General features: G+C 54.0%; 1 protein-coding gene across 5 annotated transcripts in view; it reads left to right on the forward strand.

The window, feature by feature from the left end:
- Hps4 (HPS4 biogenesis of lysosomal organelles complex 3 subunit 2) overlaps positions 1-21015 on the forward strand; it is a 28313-nt gene extending 7298 nt beyond the window's left edge. For 3 of the 5 annotated variants that reach the window (XM_077796029.1, XM_026408532.2, XM_077796028.1), the window contains 10 exons: positions 3247-3354; positions 3744-3860; positions 5634-5728; positions 7439-7511; positions 9448-9484; positions 10175-10271; positions 10775-11690; positions 16574-16706; positions 17076-17184; positions 19872-21015. In XM_077796029.1, coding sequence (XP_077652155.1) covers positions 3247-3354; positions 3744-3860; positions 5634-5728; positions 7439-7511; positions 9448-9484; positions 10175-10271; positions 10775-11690; positions 16574-16706; positions 17076-17184; positions 19872-20043 — 1857 coding nt within the window. In that variant the 3' untranslated portion in view covers positions 20044-21015. The remainder of the gene's footprint in view (positions 1-3246; positions 3355-3743; positions 3861-5633; positions 5729-7438; positions 7512-9447; positions 9485-10174; positions 10272-10774; positions 11691-16573; positions 16707-17075; positions 17185-19871) is intronic. The other 2 variants (XR_013343339.1, XM_077796030.1) reach the window with 2 other exon arrangements.
- The last annotated feature ends 86 nt before the right edge of the window (positions 21016-21101 follow it).

The following is a 21101-nucleotide window of genomic DNA, read 5'->3' on the forward strand; positions in this document are numbered from 1 at the left end:
TGACAGTGATGTCATTCCGAGTAATTTTAGGCATTCCTCTGGCTGTGCAGTGGTATCTCGTTGTGGCTTTCATATGCGTTTCCCTGATGACTAATGACATGGAGGTTCTTCCATGTGCTTGAGGCCGTTTGAATGTCTTCCTTTGGGAAGTGTCTGTTAAAGCCAGTGGCAAAAAAAAATTTTTTTTTTAGTTGAATCCTAGTTCTTCCTATATCCTGAAAACCAGTTCTTTATAAGATATATATTTAAAAAATATTTTCTCCCAGTTTGTAGTCTGCCTATTTCTTTTTCTTTCTTTCTTTCTTTCTTTTTGGGGGTGGGTGGGGAGTGCTGGGGATTGAACCCAGGGGCACTTTACCACTGAGCTACATCCCCAGCCCTTTTTAGTTTTTATTTTGGGATAGTGTCTCACCAAGTTGCTTAGGGTCTCACTAAGTTGCTGAGGCTGGGCTCGAACTCATGATCCTCCTGCCTCAGCCTCCTGAGCTGCTGGGCTTCCAGGCAGGTACGACTGCACCTGGTCCTCTGCCTATTCATTTTCTTTGATGAGCAGAAGCTTTTGATACTGACGCATTCTTATAGCAGCTCTAGAGCATCTGCTCTTTACTGGGTCTGATTCTGAACACCAGGTTCCTCTCCACTGTCTGTGTTTCTATCCAGCCTCTGTTGGTGTTGCAGAATTTTGAGGTGTTCCCAGTAAGACCAGGCAAACCCGCTTTCTCTTCAGCAGCATGTCAGCTCTTCTCAGTCTCTTGCTGCTTCATACAAAACTTTACATCAGTTCATCAAGTTGAAACAAAACAAATGTGCGGGTGTATTAATTTAGAATTGCGTCACCTATAGATAAAATTGGGGAGAATGGCTTCTTTGCTAAGTTGTTTTTTTTTTTCTTTTTTATTACCATAATACATTGATTTACTAGTATCTTCTTCTTTTTTTTTTTTAAAGAGAGAGAGAGAAAGAGAATTTTTTAATATTTATTTTCTAGTTTTCGGCGGACACAACATCTTCGTTTGTATGTGGTGCTGAGGATTGAACCCGGGCCGCATGTATGACAGGCGGGCGTGCTACTGCTTGAGCCACATCCCCAGCCCTGATTTACTAGTATCTTCTTAACTGTGTTTCAAAAAATATTATAATTTTGTCTATAAAGATCTTCCTCCTCTTTTGAGTGTTTTCTGAATAGGTATTTTATATGTTTTTATTGTTATCATAAATGGCATCTTTTATGAAATTAAATTTTCTAATTGTTTATGGATTGTGTGTAAAGATCAAATTTTTAAATTGTTTTTGTAGGAAGCAGTCATTTCTAACATACCCATAGCTATGATGATTTAATATAGACTGGTTTTAGATTTTCCTTGTATATACTTTGATCCTTTACATAAAAAAAACTTTATCAAGAAATTTAGGTCTGTAATCCAGGGTGGATTATTTCTTATGGTGTGCTCGGGGTCAGGTTTGTTTGTTTCCATCTGAATATCCAGTTGTTCCAGCAACATTGTTAGAAAAACTCTCCTGTCCCTCTTGAATTTTGGGGGCTCCCTCGTTGTAGATCAGATGGGCATTTGAGAGGGGTCTACTTCCAGACACTGTGTTCTCCTCCAGTGAAGGGTCTATGCAAATACCACGCTCTCTTGATTCTATGGCTTTGTAATAAATCCTGAAACCAGATACGTACACCTTGCCTTCGAGCAGCAATAAGAAAGCACATCCCCAGGAGGGTCCTAATGGAGGGTCCCAGGAGCCTCATTCTTTTTTTTTTTTTTAAAGATGGACACAATATCTTTATTTATCTTATTTTTTAATGTGGTGCTGAGGATTGAACCCAGTGCCTCACAAGTGCGAAGCAAGTGCTCTGCCGCTGAGCTATAACCCCAGCCCCTAGGAGCCTCATTCTTAATTGCCCCAAACTAGCAATGTTTTCATCCAACAAAAAGAGAATGAATAGACGGACCGTGGCATGTTCACACCATGGGATGTGGTTTAATAATGAAAAGCAGTAGATACTGATAACGTAATAGTTTTGAGAAATCTCACAAATGATAAGCGGCAGCCCAGAGCCATGAAGAGAATATATTAAATGTAGTGTGTCACTCAGGGTGCTCTAGAACAGGCAGAACTATTCTATGGTGCAAAAAACTCAGAACAATGGCTGGTGGGGTTGAAGGGGCTAGAGTTAACCAGAGAGGACTATGGGGGAGCTTTCAGGGATGATAAAACCCTCTAGCCTTATTCTTTTTCAAGAATAACAGCTTTGGGTGTTTTAGATCATTTGGGTTTCCATTGTAGAGGTCAGTTTTGAAAGAGCAGCTTCTGGGTTCTGATTGGAATTGCTTTTGACCCACGGTCGGTTAGTGGAGAAGCAGGCACTTCCTGTGCGCCAGACTCCTGTCGGGTTTTGAACACATCAGAGAACAGAATGTCCCCTGCTGCAGTACCTTCAGGGGGAATTTTTGTTTCTTTGTTTTTGGGTGGGGCTTATTTGTTTAAATTTCTGGTGCTGCACTCAGGACTGATTCCTAGAGGTGGAATTATTGGGTCAAAGAATACAAATGGGGCTAGCTCAGTGGCAAAGTGCTTGCCTAGCGTGTGTGAGGCACTGGGTTCAATTGATCCTGAGCACAGCATAAAAATAAGTAGAGGTGTGCTGTCCATCTACAACTACAACAAAAATAAAATTAAAAAAAAATAAAAACGAACAGTTTAAGGCTCTTTAACGTTGGCCAGAGGGCTCTAAAGCAGGCGTTGGTCTTGTAGGACTGAGCGCTGTGCTCAGCTCAAAGGGCTAGAACTGAGGGCCCAGTCAGCCGCCACCTTGAAGCGCTTCATCCAGCCGGAGAGACAGGCTGGCCATTCATGGGACAGTCTGAGTCCATCCAGTGTCTATAATAAAATCCAGATGAAGCAGCCAGTGTCCATACAGCAGCCCTCACGGGAAAGAAGTCTTAGCAGAAGCGGCAGCAGGGAAGTGCCTGGACGTGGAGTAGGCCTGGGGGTGTGGGCGAAGCCTGGATGGACGAATAGGAGGGAAGGAGGCACTTCAGGCCCAGCTGCATGGAGAGAGGGACAAAAGGTACTTGTTCTCCATGCGACCAGTCTGCTGCTGTGGAGGGTATGGGCTCAGGGCTCCAGGAGGTGGACTGCAGGGAGCCAGAGCAGTCGCCGTGGGGGCCCTGGGTGCTGGGCCTCTGGCTTGGCCACAAGATAACGGAAGCACCTTCTGCCTGGCTTCCCTCTTCACAGGTGCTGGGCTGCGCCGTGGAGCTCCCTGATGTCAGCTGCAAGCGGTTTCTGGATCAGCTCATCGGATTCTTCCATTTTTACAATGGGCCTGTTTCCCTGGCTTATAAGGTACAACTGTGATGTCTAGTCATGCTAAGCCTCTTCAGCGAGACAGTGTTCCCAGAACACAGCGCTTACCCACTGGGGCCCGATACTCTTCACATAGACCCTCGGTGTCCAGTGACCATGTCAAGGGTCCCTTGAGCCCCCTCAGATGCCCATGTTTCTGAGTGCTTGTCACCTCTGCTTCCCCTGGGATGGTTAGATAGAGCAGGCTCTGGTCCCCCACTTCCCTAGAAAGTGCCCTGGATCTGTAATGGGGCTGGAATGCAGGACAGGGGGGACTTCAAAATAGGCCCTCCCTCTGGCTGGTTTTCTGTGCTATGAGCAACATTCATGGTATCTGCCAGAATTGTCCCTCCAAATCTCAGACAGTGACCTCAGACTGTTTCTGACAGAGCCGTTCTCAGGAAGAACTAAGCTCGCAGTGGAACACCTTCATCCAGCGCGTTCTGAGCAACACTAGCGATCTGCACAAGATATTCAATTCCCTCTGGAACTTGGACCGAACCAAGGTATCTGCCTCACCCTCCTCACTCTGTGTGCACAAGATCAGAGCCTCTGGAAACCGTCCAGAAGTGTTCCTTAGAGAATGCTAGAGAAGTGGCTGGATGGGTCACTCCCTGGCAGGGCGGTTGGGAAGCCTTATACGTGGCCCCTGGGCTGCTGCTCCTTAGCCATGGAGTGGGCTGGGCCAGGCCACTTGCAGAGCCACTGCCCTCATCCATGAAGGGGTGTCGTGATCCCACCATGACAGTTGCTCTGATGGTACGGTGAGGCTGGGTCTCAAATGTCACCAAGAAAATACTCAGTAGAGGGAATGCCAGGCCAGTCGTGGTGGTGCATGCCTGTGATCCCAGTGACTGAGGAGGCTAAGGCAGGAGGATCTTGCAGGTTCGAGGCCAGCCTGAGCAGCGTAGTGAGGTCCTGTCTCTAAATAGAAAATAAAGGTGTCTGGGAGTTTGGCTCAGTGGCCAAGTACCCCTGGGTTCAATCCCTGGTTCCCACCTGCCCCCCCCCCCACACACACACACAAAAGGAGCACCATGTTGGTGTTCTCAGAAGTATTGAACTCAGGAACCCACAGGTCCCTTGCCAATCCACAGGTTCCATGTTACCATCACGAAGGCCAGGACTGTGACCTTGCTGTGTCTGAGAGGGAGATGGGGAGGTTCTGCCATCCCCCTGTCTTGGGAGCTCATTGCAGCCCGGCTGCTCTGTGGCTGGCCTGACCCACCTCCCCCTTAAGAATGAGCCTTCTGAGCCCTGAGTGTCCTGCAGGAGCCCTCCTGGCCTCCCTGCTGTAGTAAGTGTGTCCTGCGCAGGGTGTGGCGCTGTGACTCTGCTTGACCTGGGGAAGGATTTTTCCTGGGGGACTGTAGTCTCAGGCCATGAAAAAATAGACGTAACTCCTTCACAGGGTTCTGCTCCAGGACTTGGCTCCACTCCATTCACACTGGACTGTGACAGCTCATGGGCACTTGCAGGTGTTTAACAGGAGGAGGCTGTGGGGTTCGCGGGATGTTCTTGTCATTTTAGGAACTTATGAGCAGTTTATTCTTTTGGGGTTTTTTTTGGGGGGGGTACTGGGGATTGAGCTCAGGGGCTCTCAACTACTGATCCCCATCCCCAGCCCTATTTTGTATTTTATTTAGAGACAGGGTCTCACTGAGCTGCTTAGCACCTCACCGTTGTGGAGACTGGCTTTGAGCATCCCGCCTCAGCCTCCCAAGCCACTGGGATGATAGGCAAGTGCCATTGAACATGGCTGACAGTTGGCTCTTTCAAAGGCAGTGTAGCTGAGCTGAGTTGGCCTAAGGAAGGCCACGGTGCCTGTGTTTTATGTGACGGCATTGAGTGATGGGCTCTGCTCAGTGCCAGTCGGGCCTCCCCTCCCTGGGGCTGTGCTGCATAGTGCAGGGCAGACAGGTAGGTTTTGCTGACTCTGTGACCTGCATTTGGAGGGCATGCTCTCCTCTGTTGCTGCCACCTGGTCTTAGTATTGGTAGTAGGGTCTCCTGAGTGACCCACTTTGTCCTTTAGGAACAGCCATAGGCCATATTTGCTGCATCTTCCAGCTCCCAGAAATGCTGCTTTGTACTAAGAACATGGTGTTTTGTGGCATCAGCAGTTGTGGGTATGGAGAGACAGAGCAGAACCATGGCACGACACTACCTTTTTCCAGCCTTGGAGTTAGGACCTGCCCGTTCGTCCTGTGCAGCCTCTTCCCTGGACTCCTGGGCTGGTTGTGCGCATGCTTACTGGCGGCTGTGGTCTTGTCCATGCAGGTGGAGCCGCTGCTGCTGCTGAAGGCAGCTCTCATCCTACAGACCTGCCAGCGCTCGCCTCACGTACTAGCTGGGTGCATCCTCTATGAAGGACTGTGAGTGACCCTGAGCCCCCTCCTCCACCCACACCCCTTGCTGCAGAACTGCCCACAGTACCTGCCGGGCATGGGCAGGGAGCTTGGTCTCTGGCCAGTCTGTACGGGCTAGTTTGGCAAACAACAGGTAGCTGAGGTTTGACTTGGTGTCTGTCCCCTTCCTGGGGCACATCTGGGACTTGGAAGGTGTTGTGCCCAGGAAAGGAGGGGGCTCTGAGAGGGATCCACGTGGTTCTCAGTGGGGCCTTGCCAAGGTCTAGTGCCGGCACGAAGCCCCCAGGGTTGGCCAGCCAGCTTGTGAGCAGAAGGGTCCCGGAAGTCTGCTGTGGCCTTCCTCCTGCTGCCCAGAGGACCCTGTGGCCTTGCTGCATTCAGTTTGCCTCTGCAGAGCAGCCGTACACGCCTTTGCCCTCTCCTTCCAGCCTCATGGCCAGGTCTGCATCCTGATTGGCATCTGGGTGTCCTCACCCCCCTCACATAGTTGGAGGGCTTCTTCCTGAACCAAAGTGCCTGAGGCTCTCCACGCTCTCCCGGGCCTCTCCTTCCAGAGCTCTGCTCTCCCAGCAGGGTGGCCAGGGCCTGGAGCTCCCTGCCAACCAGGTGGCTGCATGGCCAGGAATGCTCGGACTCTTCCAGATGAGCTCTGGAGGCTGGGCTCTGGGCTTGCCGGTGCCCTGATCCTGCTTCTGTCCCCAGTGCTGTGGCCTTGGGCCGGCTGTTTAGCCTCGGTTCCCTCTCACGGGAAATGGAGGCCCTCTGTGGGCCGTGCAGTGAATCGCACGTGTGGCAGGAGGAGGTGGTCCCAGTGCTGGCTGTCCCTGGCCCCTTCCCTGTTCTCAGCAGGATGGCTGTGCCATGGTTTGTGGGGCTTTCAAGCTCACATGGTAACTCACAATCAAAGATGATATTTTGCATTTTCTACGTATTTTTAAATTATATGACTGAATATATGGATGCCCTTATTGTTTAAAAAAAAAAAAAAAGAGAGATCCTCCAGCACAGAAACAGCAGAGCAGAAAGTCCCTATCTCTGTCCCCCACTCAGCCCCTTGCAGTCAGCAGTATGCAAATTTTCCTGCGCTGGCAGGTCTGTAGGATGAGAGCTGCCTTCACACAGACACATGCATTGATTTTTAAAAATTTTTTTCTATTGTAGATGGACACACCTTTATTTTCTTTTTGTTTTTTTAATGTGGTGCTGAGGATGGAACCCCGTGCCTCATGGTGCTAGCCAAGTGCTCTACCTGAGCTACGGCCCCAGCCCACAGGCATTGATTTTGTCTTTTTCTCCTCTCTACAGAAGGGGGCTCGCGGGCCCCTGGGCTTGATGTAGCGTGGAGGTTGCTCTCCAGGCCTCGTGGTCCACCTGCTCTGTAAGGGCTGTGGTTTTGGTATTCTGGCTGTGCCATAGTCTATGTAATGTCTCTGATTTTCACGGATAGTTGAGTCACTTACTTGTGTTGAATATATTTCTCATTTCCCGGTAATTCACATCCTTTTGCGTAGGTCCTCCTATAAGCCTGGTCCAGGGGTCAGGTATGCTAACTATGGATAGGACCCCCAGAGTAGCCTCTGTGAGGGCTTTACTAATTGAACCTCCTGCCAGCCATGTCCCCAGGGCCCTTGACGGCAAGGAAGGATGGGCTCCTTTAAACCCAGAGGTCTCAGTGTGCTGCTTCTCACGGTGCTCCTGTTCCTGTCTCACCCCCAGGATCGTGAGCACCCAGCTGCAGCCCTCGCTCACAGCCAAGGTCCTGCTTCACCAGCCTGCACCTCGGGACCAGGTATGCTGAAGCCCGCCCTCCTGGCCAGAGTGCCTGTCCCGAGCTGGGGGCTGACTTTGAATGCCAGCTGGGCCGGGGCACTTGTGTCCCTGTGTCTCACCAGGACCCCTTGGCTGTCAGTGTGGGTCCCTCCAGAGAGGAGTCCTTGGAGAGACAGAAGTCTCCTTCTGCACGCTGGGCTGGGATGGCTTTTTTCTCCACCCCAAGTGGGACTCTTGAGACTTTCCCCTGGGACGGCTGTCATGTCAGAGAGATGTCAGGGTTTTCTGGACCTCACTGTAAAGGACATGTCCTTAGAAGGACCTAGGAAAACAGCAACTCCTAAAACACTTCCATTTGGTGCTCATTCAATTGTGCTGCTAGTAAGGACAGTCCGGCATAGTCCCTGAGAGTGATATCACTCACAGTCGAGCTGCAGGAGGTAACTGTCGCCAGCTCTGCTACATTGTCTTCTAGTCCTTTTAATTTTTTGCCATTCCAAGGATTGAGCCCAGGAGTACTTTGCCACTGAGGCACACCCTAGCCTTGTTTGTTTATTTTTTTGAGACAGGGTCTCACTGAGTTGCCTAGGCTGGCCTTGAGCTTGCTGTCCTTCCTCAGCCTCCTGAGTCACTGGGATCACCCCTGTGAAATCAGACTTTTTAAAGTGTTAGTGGGCTCTGTCCAGGCTCCTCACCCCTATGGGGTGTCCGTCAGCAGAGCCCCTGTGGTAAGCAGTTGATGATGGGGACTTATGGAAACCCGACCCTTTTCCTGACACGAAGCTTCTCAAGATCCACTCTAAGAAAAGACTAACTAGTAAACAGGTTTCCATTCAGAACAATCACAGTAGGATTTGTGAAAGTGAAAAATCAGGTGCCGCCTGACTGTCTGCAGGATGTGGCTTGCTCTGGACCAGGGGCCAGATGCTGCTAATAAAGCTTTATTGAACTGCCGTCAGCTCCTGCAGCAGGGCCAGCCACTGGGGCACAGCCACGTGGCTCAGGAAGCTGGAGAGTGGTTGTCTCGCCCTGTCCAGGAAAGTATGCTCAGCACTGGTCTGAGGTGGGGAGACGGTCAACTTGTCCATGCAAGTTTACACTTGATGAGATTTTAGCAGCCATTGAAAATGGCCCGAAGAACTGCGTGTTAGTGTTTAAAGTGGAAAAATCAAATTTTATGTCTCAAAAGTATAAAAAAAACCCATAAGGACTTAGGAGAAAAATGCTTAAATATGCTAATAGTATTATTTGCTTGAAGATTAGGGATTATATGTTATTCTTTTTTAAAGCATTTTTGTCTAGAATGAACTTCCGTGTGGCTTGGTAACCTCAAGCAAAAGCATGGCTTTAAGATTCCCAGCAGAGAAAGCCAGCCACGTCATTTCACATGAGTCATTTTGGCTAGAGGAGCAGTCTGTGTTGTGTTTTGGTTTTGTCTTGTTTTGGTGGATCCTTTTGGCACCTTTAGGTTGAGGTTTGAGAAAAAACCCTTCAGTTTCTAGCCTTGATCTTGGACCAGAATAAGCAGGAGATGTGTCTGTCTTCTAGGGCGAGGGTCACAGGCCTGCCCCGTGTCTGCTGTGATGGACTTGGTATGAGTTCTCGTTGGGGTGGGGGCATGTGTGGCTCCTCTCTAGAATGTGAAGTCCCCAAAGATGTAAAAGAACACAGACCCCCACTTGTTCTTCCTGTGGAAAGACAGGAATGAGCTGGGCCTGAAGCTGGTGGGCGCTGCCTGGCAGCCTGAGAGGCACAGACCCCGCCTCCGCCCAGCCGTGGCAGGAGCCAGCAGCTTGGGGGAGCTTCTGTTCCATCTGCCAGGCTCTTGGCATGTGGCTGGGACAAGCTCCCTGGGCTTGGCCAGGTCCTGTGAGCAGATGGCACAGGTTCCTCATGGTCAGGTCAAGAGGAGCACGCGGCGCCCCGAGCTGACCTGTGTGCCTGTTTGTTTTCAGAGACTCTCCGCAGCAGGGGCCGCCCCACAGGAAGCAGGTAAGTGGCGTGGTGGCATTTGGGAAAGGTACTCTTGTACGCCGCCTTTCACTGGACAAGCCACGTAAAGGCCACCAGTGCCGTATGTTCCTTTCCTCTGCTCTGAAGATTAGGAAAATGGGCCTGGTAGGGCCTGGGGAACAGGTAGTTGCCCGGCTGAGTCCTGATTGTCAAGCTGGAGGTCCAGGCGCGCCCTCCGGCTCCCTGCGTCAGACCCTCCCCAGCTCAGTGTTGTGACACCGCATGTTCAGGTTCCAGGGCCTGGCAATGGGGAAAGGGTAAGGAAGGCGGAGACTGCCCAAAGGCCCTTTTGCAGGACACAGAGGTGTCCCCAGAGGACTTGGTTTCATTTTGAGCTCTACTTGAGGGCTGATCCGTGTCAGTCGGAAGCGTTTTTTCCTGGCTTGTGTCTTTTTCTCACTAAGGGCCACTCGACTTTCTTCCACTGACCATCTCCCTGGCCCACAGCTGGCAGTAGCCTTGTCTGCACAGGCTCTTTCCTTGCTGGTCACAGAAATTGAGCTACAGTTTTGTGGCTTTTTGTCTGGCTGGGGATGCATTTCCAACGCTGCTGTCCAAGCCTGGGGGTGGGGGGCAGGTGGCGGTTGGATGCAGCAACCCACGGACAGTCCCTGCCTCTGTTTCCCCTGGCCGTGCGGAGAGCTTTCCCACGATGCTTTGCAATTCCAGGAACAGCGTTCCCCCCGAATGTTCTGATCACACCTGTCTTCGTGACCCAAGAGGAAGCTGTGAGCCTCCGAGAGTTCCCAGCGGAGCGGGTGCCTGGGTAGGTGAGGAGCTCACAGGGGTTCATCTTGCAGCCCCTGAGACAAACCTGGGACCTCCCACCCTTCCTCAGCCCTCCTGCTCCTACTCTGACCTGCTCGGCTCCATCTGTAACTGCAGGTGCTGGTCACAGGGGTGTGGTGTTGTTAAGAGGACAGTGGCTCCCACGTCCCAGACCTCTTCCTTATCAGCAGGGGACTTTGAGGAAGTCCATTCCCTGCCTGAGCCCCAGCTTATTCATCTGTCAAGTGGACCCCATAATGTGTGTGTACAGCTCCCAGTAGAGGGCCTGACACACAGGAGACCCTCTGTGCGGGGGGCTGCCATGTGCAGTAGGTGATCCTGTCGTCACTGCATGGAGCACTAACCCTGGGCATTGTCTTCCTTCACTCCTGGAGTTGGTTTCTGTGAGCCCAGCTCCCACTCCTCCCGGGCCGCTCAGGGGTCAGTGCTTCCCTCCCCTCTCCGCTGCTGGCCTTCTCACGCCCACTGCCCTCTCCCTAGCTCTCCCACGCCTTCAGCCCGACTCCAGGACACTCCGGCCCAGCACGCTACAAAGAGTCGGGGCATATCTGCCCCAAAGGAACATGCCACCAGGCATGCGGAATCTGTGTCCTGTATGCCAGTGACCACTCCAGCGCCTCTGAGTCCAGGGAGAGCCTGGCCAAGTGGCAGGCAGGAGAATGGGCATGTGCCTGGCCGGGAGCTGGAGCCCCTTGGGTCTGCGGGACTGCGCAGCCTGGTCCAGAGCCAGGGTCTTGGCCTCAGCTGCTCGCTGCAGGAGCCAGGCTTTCCCGAGGGAGAGCTGGACTTGTCTGAAGTCCACATTCCAGAAGCTCATGAAGAAGGACCGTCTTCAGGCCATCTTGCTTTCCCACATGTGTGTGCCCTGGGTGGCAGAGGTCCCTGCAGCCAAGAACCTGTGAATGGTGCCAGCAGTTTGGAGCCCACAGTGCCTGAGGACTCAGCTGTCAGCAGCCGCTTCTCTCCTGCCCCTCCTGAGACACTCACCCAGAACGGAGTCCTAGAACAGGGCGAGGACCTTCCTGCCACCAGTGGCCACACCCTTGTTCCTGGAGCAGATACTCTCCCCAGAAGGACCAGCAGGCCCTTGCCACCGCCTTGCCCAGATCCAGGGCAGAGAGAGACTGAGCTGTCTTGCGGGGAGCAGGGTGTGGCTCAGGGTGTCGACGGGGTCCACAGGAGCCTGGAGGGCCCTGGATTGGAGGGCAGTTCAAACTCCGCCAACCCTCAGGGTGACAGGCCCTCTGCAGACAGAGCGGACTGCACGCTGGCCGCAGCAGGGTCCCACTCGGGACTTGTGCAGATGAACCTGTACACCCACAGCGTCAAGGGCCTGGTGCTGTCCCTGCTGGCCGAGGAGCCGCTGCTGGGAGATGGCGCCGCCATTGAGGAGGTGGTGAGTGTCTCCAGAGCCCCTCCCCAGCCCTCTGTCCTCTCCCTTCCTGCTAGAAATAACAGGCAGGCCGCTCCTCCCCTAGCGGGCTCAACCCGCACAGGGCCTGTGTCTCTGCAGCTGGGCCAAGGATCAGAGCTGTGTCTGGGGTCTCCTGGGGCAGTGAGGGATGAGCACACGGCGCAGGGCAGCTGCAGAGGTACCCAGATGTGGCTTCTCTCCCACTTCCACTTCCTCTGGTCTCAGTGGCTGGGGTCCCAACTCTCATTCTCCAGGGTGGTGCTGCCCCCTGAGCCTCTGCTTCCTCATCAGTAGCCCAGGGGCAGCGAGATGGTACAGGCAGGGGTGGGGCAGGGCCACTGTGACACCCCTGTGCTGGCCTGGTTTCCTGGCTGCGCAGCTCCAGGTTACATGCAGGTGGAATCTGCTCTGCAGGGGTTGCACCCCGGGAGTCCCCTAGAAACCCTGCACTCTCACCTCAGCCCCACCACTACACACAGTGACCCACTGTGCCTTCCTAGAGGGCCTGGGGCATCTGAAGTCCTAACTGGCTCTGGAAGGTTCCTCTGCAGTCACTGCATCATCCACACAATGCAATGTGAGCTGACCTTCTCCAGGGCCTGGGCCCACGCTGGAGATTCAGTTGCTATAGTAACAGCCCGTGCTTTGGTTGGCAGGGAAAGTGCAGCAGGAGGAACAGCAGGTTGAAATTGCTGCAGGGCAGTGGTGTCCTGGGGCTTGTTTTTATTCTTAAATCTATATTATCCCAGGCCCATCTTATTAGCATGCAGGGCTTGTGACCCTCCACAAATGAGCAAGTCACCTTGGAGGTGGAGGATGGGAGGAGGGAGCTGCACAGAGCTGCCAGCAAGAGCCTGCTCCTCTAGAGCTGCCTGGCTCATCTGTCCCCTTTCCTCAGACCCCAGAGTCATGGCTTGTGTGCGTCCCGTGTCCACATTCCCCACAACTCTGAGTGACTCCTGCCCCTCCTGTGACAGTGAGGAGGACTAGCACTGCAGGTGTCCTGGTGCTCTGGCCCACAGTACCAGACCTTGGGATCGTTGTTCTGGAGGCCTGGTGTGTGGGTGTAGTAGACTGGGCAGATCTCTTTCTACTCTGCCCCCAGCCCCACCCCAAGGAAAAAGACCGCCCAGGCTGCTGAGGAGGTGTGTGCTCCGCTCGCCTGTGCTGAGCGCGCTCTCCCTCTGACTGCAGCTAAGCTCTGCAGGGTTCCCCCAGGTCATGGCTCCCTTCTCAGGGTAAGAGCTCTGAGCCTGGCGGAGGTAGAAGCCTCATTGCAAGTGGTGGCTCCAGAGTTCTTGCCAGCTGCTTCTTCCTTGTCTCAACCTCTCTGTCCCCGACTCATCTGCCCTTGTCTTGATAGGTGGGAAGGGGGTCATTGAGGCCATCCACGTTGTTATGACAACAGCCTCCATGAGCGGGTATCTGGGGGAGGCTTGGTGCTGGCTGGGCCCCAGGAAGTGGACAAGCTTTGTGAAAGAAGAAAAGCTCGACTTTTCTAAAGGAGTGGGGGGTGACTGACTTTGACCAGCCTGATGGTTGGAGAGGGGGTTGTTCATCAGAACCAAGGTCTCCCTTACAATCAGGAGAGACCTTTCAGTACCTTTTGGTCCACCCCTGCGGAGAACATACTTGACCTGATTTCCCTGCAGCCTGCTGCTGCCGTCTGGGAGGCCAGAACCCTGCAGAATGGTCCAGTACAGCCAGATGGAATAGCGAGCGCACCCCCTTTGAAAGTGCGCCTTGATTATGTCACATGCCACTAAGCTGCCTTTGCGTCCTTTTGCCAGCCTATCTCTTGGTGAATCAATTTCGAGCTCTCTAGGTTTGCAGGGGGTGGGAGGAAGGAGCAGCCAGGAGGCCGGGGTTGGGGTGGCTTCAGAGGGAACCCAGTGGGTTCCCACTAGGGGGCAGCACGGAGCCACTGCTCAGAGCCAAGGCTCAGAGCCCAGGGTAATCTCATTGCCCTTCAAATGCAGTGATGAGGTAAATTATTCATCGCTCCATTAGGACAGTGAGCTGTGTGTGGGGGTCGTGCGGTCGGGTGAGTTTCACGAACTGCCTTGTGGACAAGCACGCCCCTCCCCCACAACAGGAAACTGGTGCTTCTGGGTAAACTCGGGCCTTGGTGCTGCTTCCCCAGGGCACATTGTGAGTGTCCAGAAATTGCCAGCTCTGTGTCTCCCGGGCTGTCCTGAGGACTGCCCTGTGAATCAGGGGCTGGGGAACTTGTTACACCCAGAGCCGGAAAGCGGCTTTGTGCAGCTCTCAGTCCTGCAGGTTGTGTGAGAGCCGCAGGCCACAAGTGAATGGGGGTGTGGCCGAGCACCACAATACTCATTCATCTGGACATGGGGACCTCATATGTTTCCATGCACAGTGTCATTCAGGTGACTTTTTCCCAACCAAATGAAAACAACCCATCCTTGGCTCTCAGGCTGTGCAGAAGCAGGCAGGGCTGAACTGAGCCCAGAGCCCAGTCTGTCGAGCATGGTTCAGCATGAGAGCTTTCTCTTACCTGTGAAGTGTTGTCCCCATGGCCTCTGACACAACAGACATCTTATCGTGAACTGTGCACAGTTAAGTGGTTTTATCTTGAGTACAAGTTAGAAGATTCTGGAAGCAGAGCTCCAAGCCTGTAGGGAAAATGGGTTTTGACATGGCTCTCTTTTCTGTTGTCCCTCCCTCTGGGCACCAACTCAAGTTATGAGGGATGGCTGTTGGCAGGTTCCCAGGGTCCAGAAACTTCCGACAGAGCTGTGGCTTCGGCTCCTGGTGGACGCTCATAGGTGCCCATGTAGACTCATGTGCACACACCTGTTCCAGAGCCAGGCTCGTTAGCACACAGTGCTATTAGGTATCCCAGAAATCTGAACACAGAGCCCGTACTTGTCTTTCCTGAGCACATATCCTTTTGTTGAACTCTGCACCTCAATTTGAACAGAGAGCACAGAAGTGGAGAATGCCCAGCACTGGCCGTGCCCATGTGTTCACCTCACAGGTGTCTGCTGAGCACCTGCCGGGAGCCAGGCTCTCTCTTGGGCATTGGGTGCAAAGATGAGTGTGTGAGATGAACCATGCACATCAAACCTGTGGACTCCACGAGGCATTCTAAGACTTTGGAATAGAAAAACTCATCTGACCCCAGTGCACGCTCTCCAGGAGATGCATTTGCATCTCTGCACTTCTTGCGTGCCCCTGGTTTTTTGTTGAAATAGTCCATCGGCGAGTTGTGTGTGCATGTGAAAGATCCCACTTCTTAATTTCTTTTAGTACTGGCGTTGAACCCTGGGGTGCTCCACCACCAAGCCACATCCCCAGCCCTTTTTATTTTTCAATTTTGGGAAGACGTTTCACTGAGTCGCAGAGGCTCGCCGCAGGCCTCCCGCGTTGCTGTGTTGCAGGTGTGCACCACCAGGTCTGACTGTGTCCCGCTGCTTTGATGATGGGCATGTTCACTTTCTGAACTGTATGAAACTGTCCTGCCAGAGGCGCTCTGGGGCGCACAGAGGACTGTGTCTGGGCTGTTTCTCCAGCGCACGAACCAGTCAAGTGGTGTTCTCATTCTGCACATGAACAACGAACGGAGCCTAGAAAATTCTGTGGCTTGTCCTGGTCATCTGGCTGGGAGGAGAGGGAGCCAGGATGTCCTTTGCCTGGGAACTGCCCAATGCTCAGGAATAGTGGCCTTCTTGTGGCTGAAGCAGCCCCAGGAGGCCCATTTCAGCAGAGTCTGTCAGGACGTGACTGATGTCCGTCCAGCCCTGAGTGGGACTTGAAGAAGCCCGCACAGCAGTCAGGGTGAGGAGAGCAGCCCGTGCTGCAGCACTAGGGTTAAAGCCTCCAGAACTATTTATGGTCTGATCCCATAATTGCTATATAAAGAATAATTAACAGGGCTCAGTGACACCTATAATCCCAGCAGCTCAGGAGGCTGAGGCAGGAGGATGGCAAGTTCAAAGCCAGCCTCAGTAATAGTGAGGAACTAAGCAGCTCAGTGAGACCCTGTCTCTAAATAAAAGACAAAATAGGGCTGGGGATGGGGCTCAGTGGTCAAGTTCCCCTGAGTTCAATCCCTGGTACCCCCTCCCCCCCAAAAAAAGTATCAATAGAGCAGTGCAGTCCAGTGTGTTCAACAGTTTTTACACACTGCTGCCCCACCAGGAGTTTTGAAAGTACAGGTGCCTGGGCCTCCCCTCCTGTGGGCCTTCCTCCTCTGAATCACCCAGCACAGAAAGCCACCCTTGTCAGCCTTTCTGGGAGTGGCACATTCTGGAGGCACCAGAGTACTTAGCTCCCTGTGCCCACTGTGGGACTCCACAAGGCCACCTGAGAATCTCCCGCTAGTGGTCCCAGGCCGTTTATATTAAGGACCCCTGGGAGTCGCCAGTGGGAGACGCGCGGAGGGAGGTGGGGGGGGGGCATTCGCGGGGGTTGAGGACTAGTGAGATCATGAGCAGCTAACTTGTTAAGTTTAGTGGGACACAATACCTTCATTTATTTTTATGCGGCGCTGATGAGGGAACCCAGAGCTTCGCACGTGCTGGGCTGCTGGGCAAGCGCTCTACCGCTGAGCCCCACCCCACATGAGCAGTTTTTCTCTGCTGTTTTTTCTTTTTAAATTCCTTTTTACTCACTTTTCCTTTCCTATTTTTCCACAATATGATCCTTTTAAACATCAGAACATAGGGTGCAAGTACTTCCTTAAAAGCCGCTAAAGCGCCGCTCAGAGTTCATTTTTGCCTAATCAGGCAACCGCTGGGAGCTCCTGGCAGGATGAATTTTAAACCAAGTCCTGGGCAAACCCAAGGCCCTGCCGGCCGCCCGTGGTCCCTGCAGCCCCGGCCTCTCCCCGCCCCCTGCAGTACCGCAGCAGCCTGGCGTCCCTGAACGGGCTGGAGGTGCACCTGGAGGAGACGCTGCCGGCCGAGGAGGCGGGCCCCGCCCGCAGCACCTACACCTTCACGCACTACGACCGCGTCCAGAGCGTGCTCTCCGGTAAGGGCCTCCGGCGGGCTGGCGAGATGGGGCCCCTCCAGGGTGCGCAGCCCTGGGACCTGCGGTGGCAGGTGAGGTGCCAGGCTCACCTGGCAAACACTCCTTCCCTTGCTTGTCCTTTTTTTTTTTTTTGGAAGGGGGGAGGGGGGCTGGTGGTTTCTCATTTTGAGAGGCGTTGCACTTGGGCAGGTGTCTCTGAGGTCTACCCCACAGTTTTGGATCTCTGTGTAGGAGCCGGTTAGGCCCGCCCCCTGCACCTGGTCCCCGCCCCCGTCACGGCCCGAGCCCGGCACCACTCAGGTCCCGCACAGGACTTAGGGCCACGGGAGGAGGGGTCTGCTCTTCACCATCTCTGTCCTCTCCTGCCAGCGAACCTGCCACAGGCGGCCACCCCCCAGGACCGCCGCTTCCTCCAGGCCGTCAGCCTCATGCACTCGGATTTTGCCCGGCTGCCTGCGCTGTACGAAATGACCGCCAGGTGAGCCTCCCCATGCCCCAGAGCACCTCACCCCCGGAAGCCCATCCTGATTACTCTCTTCAAGGGCTCCCTTTACCTGTTCCATCGCTGCCACCTCTATTCCCAGGCAGTCACGTGATAGGGCTTTCCTGGGTCCCTCCCTGTCATGGTTCTGTGCCTGTTCCTAGGGAGGAGACTGGCTGTTCGCTGGCCACAAGTGGTATTGAAATAGTGTTGCTCTCTTCCTAATTTAAAAAAAAACAAAAAAGCAAAAAACGATAGGGGCTGGGTTGAGGCTCAGTGGTAGAGCACTCGCCTAGCATGCATGAGGCACTGGGTTCTATCCTCAGCACCACATAAATGTAAAATAAAGATATTGTGTCCACCTAAAATTTAAAAATAAATATTAAAAAAAACAGCGATAAAAGCATTCATAGTTGGCCACTTGGCACACACCTGTAATCCCAGCATCTCGGGAGGCTGAGGCAGGAGGATCTCAAGTTCAAAGCCAGCCTCAGCAACTTAAGGAGGCTCTAAACAACTAAGTGAGACCCTGTCTCTAAATAAAAATATAAAAGGCTGGGATGTGGCTGAGTGGTCAGTGCCCCTGGGTTCAGTCCCTGGTACCAAAATAATAACAATAATAATAATAATAAGCACGTCAACTTCTTAGAGACCTGTGATGTGTGCTTTCTCCCTCAGCCGTCACACACCCAAGAAATAACCGCATTTCTGAGTTTAGTGTGTTACTGCAGTTTTATTTTTATTTTAAATGCGTTAGTATCCTTCTAGGAAATAGTGTCCTCCTAGTGCACTGTTTCCTGGTTGCTGTTTCTCATGGTCACACCTCTTGAGCACACCCCTGCCGGTAGAAACAGTCTGCCAATTATTGTAATTTGCAGTGTGAGGCAACCTAATTGTTTTTCCTTTCTACGAGCTTCTGTTAGGAAACTGTAAGCAGGAAACAAGGCAGGTGAGAGGGTCAGAGTGGGAGTGCCTTGTAATGATTTGGGTCATTTTTGTATTGTCTTTTCTGTGTGTAGTATTGTGGCTTGGACCCAGGGGGGCTCTACCACTGAGCTACATGCTAGCCCCTTTTATTTTTTATTTTTTAAATTGGAGGCAAGGCTTTGTAAATTGCTGAGGTCTCACTAAATTACTAAGGCTGGCCTTGAACTTGTAATCCTCCTGCCTCAGACTCCCAGGCCACTGGGATAACCAGCGTGTGCCACCATGCTGGCTTTTCCCCCATTTTGCAGATGAGGAAGTTAAAGCACATATAAGATCAGCCACTTACCGCAGTGGCGGGGCTTGGATTTGAACTTATGATTCTGAAGTGCACGTTGTTCCCCTCAGGTTTCAGCTGTGGGCAGGTGGGGCCATGGGCCCTGGGCCCACCGAGGCACAGGTTTCTTGGCAGGGATGACGTAACCATCTTATGCCTTGCTTGAGCACCAGGTATTTCCCTGCCTGGTGCCGCTGGGCTGGCGTTTCTGTCTTCCCACCCTAGTGCGTCTTCCTGCTGTAGCTCAGGGCTGCCCCACGGGCCACCTGGATGTGATCTGCATCTGCAGTCAGTGGCTGGGACCTGCTTGTGCTGGGGCGTGTGACGTTCCGTGGGAGGTGGCAATGAGTGAAATGTCAGCATCTGCTCCACCAGCTGCTGGGGGCTGCAACATGCCACCTGCCTTGGAGCCAAGAGGGCCTTGACGCTGTAACGTCAGACGCTGGGAGGTGGTCTTCCTGCTGATGGGGGCAGCAGCCGCCTGTCTTGAACACTCGCTGTGTGCTGAGAAATTCACGTCTGTATTTCTACCATGTGACCTTTAAAACACCCTCTGTGTGGGGAGGCCGTGTCCTTGGTGCACAGGAGAGCGAGGACTCAGAAAGGTGGTCTCAGCACAGGGCACACAGCCAGGGAGCAGCGGGGCTGGGATCAGCGCCAGGTGTGTGTGATCAGGCCCCGTTGTACCTGCCAGGCCTCAGTGCCTCTCACAGCCGTGAGGCGCCCACACTGCCCTTCCACAGAGGCCAAGACTCCCCGGCTCCCTCAGGCCCCTGGGGTCGCCGCGGGAGGAGCCAGAGGAGGGAGCCCATGAGCCCTGAGCCTCCCCTTCATGATGGATCTGGGGAGACAGGCCAGTGAGGAACTAGGTTGACATGGAAGGAAGCAGGAGCCAGGGGGTCACCAATGGGGCCTCCTCTGTGTTGTGCCCCTGTCCCTCCTCTTCTGTGTCCCCAGGTTTCCTGCTGCCGCTGTCACATCCCCCTATCCTGTAACCACGCTCCCCCAGCCCATCTGGCCTTCCCTAGGTCCTCCCACCTTCCTCCTATGCTGCCATTGCATCACTGGAAAGGAGGGCAGCTGGGCCCCTGCGCCAGGTGTCCAGGGGGACAGTCCTGCCACTCCCAAGGCTGACTTGGGGAGTGAGCAGAGGCTCTGGGAACGGCCGAGGGCCGCAGGGAGGCCGCCCTTCTGCTTGAGTCCATAGCTGCTCCTGCTGGCCCTGGGTGCAGCCCTTCCCGGCTGCCGTGGACTGTCCCAGCCCCCTGGGAGTTGAGAGAAGGGAAGACGGTCATTGACACTGAGGCCTGTAACTCAAGTGAACAGAGTCCCAACCCACATCATTGACACCCCAACCACTGGGTGGGCCCTGTGTGGGCTGCGAGGCCCAGGGCACCACCGGCTGCTTCTCCTCCTTCCCCAGGAACGCCTCCACCGCCGTGTTCGCCTGCTGCACCCCCGCCCAGGAGACCTACTTCCAGCCTCTGGCAGCCGTGGCCCGGAGCTCCGGCTTCCCCAGCCCCGAGGACAGCGCCTTCAGCCTCCCCGGCCGAGCCAGGCAGAAGCTGCTGAAGCACGGGGTGAACTTGCTCTGAACTGTGTCCACAGCCACAGGGTCTGAGGAGCAGTGACCTTGAACAGCGCCAGCAAGGGGAGCTCTGCCCTCAGTGAGGCCTGCGCCGTCTGCTTCTCGTGGAGTGCCCCGTTCCAGGGAAGGGGCCCCGAGTGCCACTCCTTTCCCAGCCTGGGCTGTGGGTAAATGGGGGTCCTCGGGGTCTGCAGACGTGGCGCAGTTTGGTAAGCGCCCTCTTTGGCCACATGGGGCCAGGATGGCTGCTAGGTCCTTGTACCAAAGAAGCTCAGGGTTGGTTGTTTCCCTGTCACCCTGGGCCGGAGGCTTTTGATGTCCCTGCTTCTGTTCATCCCAGCCTGAAGGGCGCTGCAGTCTAAGTTGGCATTGTGTTCTAGAACCTAATTGTCCCCAGTCCAGGGTGTTTGTTCAACCCCATCACAAGGTGGGCAGGGTGAGGTGTCCCGATGAGGAGGGGGGGTCTGTTACCAGCTGTCCCCCTCATTTCTCAGGTCTCGCCCTCCTCCAGGGAGGGGCTGCAGGCGGGGAGGGGCTCCCTGGAGGGGGCTGCGCAAAGCCCTGCGCTGGTCCTCAGTCTGACGGTGCCAGAGGAGTCCCGACGGCAGGTGGCACTTCAGAAGATCCACAATGGAGAAGGGAAGGGCAGGGACAGCAGGACCAACCTTGCAGCTCTGTGGCTGCTTCCTTCCGTTGGTGTCCCCAACGGGAGTTCCCATGACCTCGGGGCAAAGCAAGACCGAGTTCCCAGCAGCTGTGAGGGGGAGAGTGGACCTTCCCCTGGCAGAGCCCCTGCAAGGTGGTCAGGCGCTGGGGTCCAGGACACGGGTCAGAGCTGTCCAGGTTTGCTGGAAACACCGAGATGCCCTTAGGACTCCTGGTGGAGCAAGTCACGTTGGGAGCAGTGGTGTCGATGACCTGTTGTCTTTTCTTGAAACAAGTTTCCAAGGGCTAAAAATAAAACACATGTCAAAGAGTTGTCAGTGGCTGAAGAGTGACATTTCTAGTGGCAGTTCAGGTGAGCTCCACCGTGTTCATGTGAGGTGTATGCACACGGCACCCCCC

This window comes from Urocitellus parryii, chromosome 3, assembly GCF_045843805.1.
Source record: "Urocitellus parryii isolate mUroPar1 chromosome 3, mUroPar1.hap1, whole genome shotgun sequence".
NCBI classification, from domain to species: Eukaryota; Metazoa; Chordata; class Mammalia; order Rodentia; family Sciuridae; genus Urocitellus; species Urocitellus parryii.